The 5,223-nt window shown below is 34.9% G+C and overlaps 1 protein-coding gene across 1 annotated transcript; it reads right to left on the reverse strand.

Moving 5' to 3' along the window:
- Positions 1 to 968: 968 nt before the first annotated feature.
- LOC123516238 (peptidyl-prolyl cis-trans isomerase A1-like) lies at positions 969 to 3,925 on the reverse strand. Its single transcript, XM_045275470.1, has 2 exons — positions 3,601 to 3,925; positions 969 to 1,596 (listed from the first exon to the last, which is right to left on the reverse strand). Exons 1-2 carry the CDS (start codon positions 3,667 to 3,669, stop codon positions 1,171 to 1,173), a joined length of 495 nt encoding a protein of 164 aa, XP_045131405.1. The 5' UTR covers positions 3,670 to 3,925; the 3' UTR covers positions 969 to 1,170.
- Positions 3,926 to 5,223: the final 1,298 nt, after the last annotated feature.

A 5,223-nucleotide genomic window follows, 5' to 3' on the forward strand; every position in this document is an offset into this window, starting at 1 on the left:
CGTATAGTAGTAACTAACTCATGCTAAATATGTTCTCTGGGATTTGATAAGTCCTGGTACAATTATTCTCTCGTTCTGCATGTGTAATAGTTATTACTATGTTTCTTCTGGTTTTGATATGCAAATTTGACATGTCGCATCCCTCTGGATTGTCTGATGAAAGAATACTGTAGATCTCACTGGTGAAATAGCATTTACCGAAAAAAAAAAATCACAATTCGGGTGAACATACAATTTATATAGTTTTGAAATAATGGTTTTAGTAACAAGTTGTGAGTATGCAGTCGTTTTATTTACCTGTTTATTAAGATCAGAAACAAATGTTTTTCATTTTCATTCTATCAGAGCACCACAATTGGGAAGCAAATTAAGAATTATACACTTTACTCAAAACAATATTCAATTTTCTTATTTGACCAAAGAACTTTTATTTATATGCTAAAAAGCAATCTTTTTTTTTTCCTTCTTAATAAATCATGAGAATTAAATGTGAACATGTTTTTTTCATTTTGCAAAATGCTGTCTATCAAATTTGATCAAGTTCAACTCAATAAAGGCGATCCATCTTTACATATTTTTGCAGTGGGTTCAAATGGAGTCATGATACAAAAGTGAGTGAAATTGGGCTTTTCCACTTAAGTGTTAACATGTCACCTCTTGCGGTAGAACTGTACTTTCCAGTCATGAGCATCCCCAAAATTCCAGAGAATATACATTCCCAAAGACTAGAATAAAGACATTACCCAAAAGTCCCTGTGAATGCAACTACATTAATTGTAGTTAGTGTCAACATTTCAGATCTCTTATTTGACATTATCACTACATCTTTACAATTTCGTCCACCAAGACCAAATGACGACCACTTCACAAAGGACCAGGTTTCCCTCCATATCCACCATAACCCACTGACACCTATCTAATGCCCTCTTCATACCATTCATTCATATAATGGTCAAAGACTGCAAAAGTAATCTTCATGATTTATTGATGACAAGGGAGTAGACGACTAACACTGAATATCAGCCTGGCGTCAACATTCAATACAATGAAACCATGCAAAACAAATCTTAAAGCAAGATGAAATTTTTCTTAATTCACGTAACGTACATTGTTCCTACTAACACTGCAGTGTTGACTTCTACAGTTGCTTTCAAGTGCTTAATAGGAATGTTATAACTGACCACAGTTGGCAATAATAATCTTGGCACTGGTGCTACCATTGGGTGAGCCGTAGCCTTCAACTTGACGGACCACATCCATGCCTTCCACAACAGAACCGAAGACAACGTGCTTGCCATCCAGCCAGGCAGTCTTGACAGTGCAGAGGAAGAACTGAGAGCCGTTAGTATTAGGCCCAGCATTGGCCATGGACAAAATGCCAGGGCCAGTATGACGAAGGTTGAAGTTCTCATCAGCAAACTTCGAACCATAAATGGACTTCCCACCTGTACCATTGCCAGCAGTGAAATCACCACCCTGACACATGAAGTTGGGAATAACACGGTGGAATGTGCAGCCCTTGTATCCAAAGCCCTTCTCCCCAGTGCAGAGGGAACGGAAGTTCTCTGCAGTCTTGGGCACAACATCAGCACGCAGCTGCAAAGGAATCAATATTTTAGTATCCAGATATTCTAAGTAACATGATGTACAATGCATCAACAATCACTGAGATTATAAAATCAACCACTAAACTAATATATACTAATGAAATTTCCATTACAGTGACAACCAGCATTACTATCACATCAAAATAAACCATGTTTAATGAATCATTGTACTCATTTTAAACCATCAATAATGACAATTCACCAAACCATGTGGAATTCATATCTAAATCATTCACAATATACTAATATGCATTAGATTACAGGAAATATGTAGTTTATAAAAGAAAGAAAAAAAAAAAAAAAAAAATTGCACAAATGACCTTGTTTTTTTTTTTATACTCATCTCCTCCCTCCACTAATATAATCTATATACAGCATGTTATTACAATCAATAACATCTGCCCCTGCACAAGTGTACAAAGGCATTTAAGATTTCTACCCAATACTTATATTCGTTACATATCCAATATTAAAATCATTAGGGCACAAAAAAAAATATTTGACAATATACTTTGGATCATCAGTTATGATTTGTCAGTAGATAAAAAAAAAATGTTAAAAATTCATTATCAATATGGATGCTACACTTAATGAATAATATGCAAAAAGGAAAGTCTATATAATTCAGTACAATACTTTCATTCAAGAAATCAAAGCAAGTCTAACACTGCCAAATTTCATAACCTGAAGGAAAGCCAGAAGAAAGGAAGGGAGAGAGTGCATTTCAATATCAAGTAACCGACCCGTCAGGTTAATCCTGACTCTCGAGCCATGACTACACCCTGTCAGGCTTCTTTCCTGGTTCAAACTCCTGCATAGTTACAATACCAAAATTGTATTTATACTGTACTGACAAAGCGGTAAAATATAAGGCAAAACTAACATGTTACATTCTCTCACCGAATAAATTTATCAATTAAAAGCACAAACACAAAGAGGATTGTTTGCCCCACCCCCCACCACACAGTAAACTAAAACTAAGATATAAACGTGTGTTATCAGGAAATTAATTATATATATATATATATATATATATATATATATATATATATATATATATATATATATATATATATATATATATATATATATATATATATATATATATATATATATATATATATATATATATATATATATATATATATATATATATATATATATATATATATATATATATATATATATATATATATATATATATATATATATATATATATATATATATATATATATATATATATATATATATATATATATATATATATATATATATATATATATATATATATATATATATATATATATATATATATATATATATATATATATATATATATATATATATATATATATATATATATATATATATATATATATATATATATATATATATATATATATATATATATATATATATATATATATATATATATATATATATATATATATATATATATATATATATATATATATATATATATATATATATATATATATATATGAGCTCGTGCAACTTGCAATACTATTAATAGCCATCTGGTATTTAATTTCAAGTAGAGCCGACACGCCAAACCTCCCTGCTGGGCCCTTGCCCTCACTCGGATTCACACTTATCTACCTCACCTAAGAAACAAAATATGACTGAAGGAAAAGTAACTTTCAAATAAACTAGTCTCCTGGCGTTTTAAGAGTCCCTGGGAAGCCGTACTGCCTGTCATCCTGTCGCGGATACTTCACTCTAATCTACCTCCTTTCAGTAACGTCCACCCTTTATCACCAGGAAAACAATCTTCATACTTTACCAAGCACTGTATATAAATTTCTCGTCTCCATATATGACACACCACCCATGCTCCCAGCTGTCACCTAGTACTATCTCCCGGTACCCGGTATCCCCATAGCTAAAACCGGCGGCACTTTGACAGCTCTCACACACACGATTCTTGTTTCGCTTATATCCCAGTACGTAATAATTATTATCACTATTTACCTCCATGACAATCCTGCCGAGAGGCTTGTTGTCGGCAGAGATGTCGAAGAACACCTGTGGGTTAGACATGTTGAACGGTGGAGAGCTGCTTCGTGAGTGAGTAAGGACAACTGCACGCCTTGACGACTCGCAGGAAAAGACCGCTTATTCCTGCCGCCGACCAGCCAACGCGCCCTCCCACCTTTGTTCTGCGCGCTCTATCTTTTCTCTCTCTTTCTCTCTTACCTATTCATTCTCCCCACGCATTCTCTGCTGGATGAATATTAATGCATGAATCACTAGTCTTCCGGAAAATTTACTAGAAATGTTTAGTGGTTAATTAAGATAGAGCTTACAGGACTACTTTAGAGAGCGGAAGGATGTCATAAGGCAGTAGTATGGAAAATTCCACTGCTTCTCCCGCATATTTCCAATGATAAATCATAGCTGTAGTCATCAAGGGCTTTTGGGTGTTTTTTAACGTGCATTAATAATGAAAAGTTACATATGATCATGTCAAAATTGATTGATAAGGAAAAGATGTAGTATACAATAGGTGTTTGGGTTCATACCACACCCATTCGACCAATGAGGAACGAGAATCACCACGCCAATACTTGCCTTCCACTGTGATTGGCTGCTGAGGGAGCGCCAACTTAAAGGACAACCAGGGTATTAATTATGAACTAACTTGGTTTTACAGGAAGTGCACCACTTTTTATCGATTTATTGGAAAAGTAACTAGTAGAATTAAACTTATATCATATCAGCTAATGTAGTCTTCATGACTTGAAACCTATCACCTAAGGGGCTTGTGTCCAACAGGAGTATATTGATTCAAAGGCGAGCGCGCCTCTTTACGAAGTCCCCCACTATTTCTCCTACTGTGCTGCTGTTCTTCGTTGCAATCTACCTACGGAGATTGCTATAGAATACTTACCAGCAACTGCATAGTAGCAGTCACTGTTATTATAGAATATGCAATAATGTCAGATATATTGATTACTTAAAAGAGCATGCACACGCATTGTACTCCACAATCGCTCATGAAGTTGAGGAAGGGAGGGGAGGATCGATATCATTAATTAAACTCCCGTGCGTTTTCATGTCAAGTAAATGCGTAATTAATATGATATTCAGTGAGATCAATCAGATCACAGTAATAATGACAGGCCGGATCCAAGTAGATTACACTAATTTGCATCTCCCTTTCCTGGTATGTCGATATAGATATATCTATTAGTAAACAACACGATATCTGCACACTAACAGGCACACGTATCATAACTCTTCTCTTTTACAAAAATGCATTCATCTTCAATCGATAAAGTTAGTGTCGCTATGCCAACAGTGAGATGACTCGACACAAAATGTCGATCATGATTACCTTAAGGTGGCGGAGAGTGGATAGTTAGCAGGTAAGGAAGACAGCTAGCTACCCTAGCCTGCTAGCCTGCTAGGCCATGATCGAGGGGTTAAAAGGGTACAGTGAGCCATGAGTCAGTGTGTGAGTGAAGAGGAGTTGATGGGCTTAATGAATACCGAGGATAGGGTTGATGGCAGAAAAGGAGGGTGTAAATGGTAGAAAAGGAACGAAGAGCTGGATGAATAGTTGGCAGGTGATGGATGCATGTGATGATATGG

The sequence above is a fragment of the Portunus trituberculatus genome, chromosome 40, assembly GCF_017591435.1.
Source record: "Portunus trituberculatus isolate SZX2019 chromosome 40, ASM1759143v1, whole genome shotgun sequence".
In the NCBI taxonomy this organism is placed as follows: domain Eukaryota; kingdom Metazoa; phylum Arthropoda; class Malacostraca; order Decapoda; family Portunidae; genus Portunus; species Portunus trituberculatus.

Excerpts from the sequence above, each read along its gene's own strand:
- LOC123516238 (XM_045275470.1), bottom strand. The coding sequence starts at position 3,669 with ATGTCTAACCCACAGGTGTTCTTCGACATCTCTGCCGACAACAAGCCT. Across the intron at positions 1,597-3,600 it reads TCGGCAGGATTGTCATGGAG|CTGCGTGCTGATGTTGTGCC; the intron begins GTAAATAGTGAT and ends ATTCCTTTGCAG.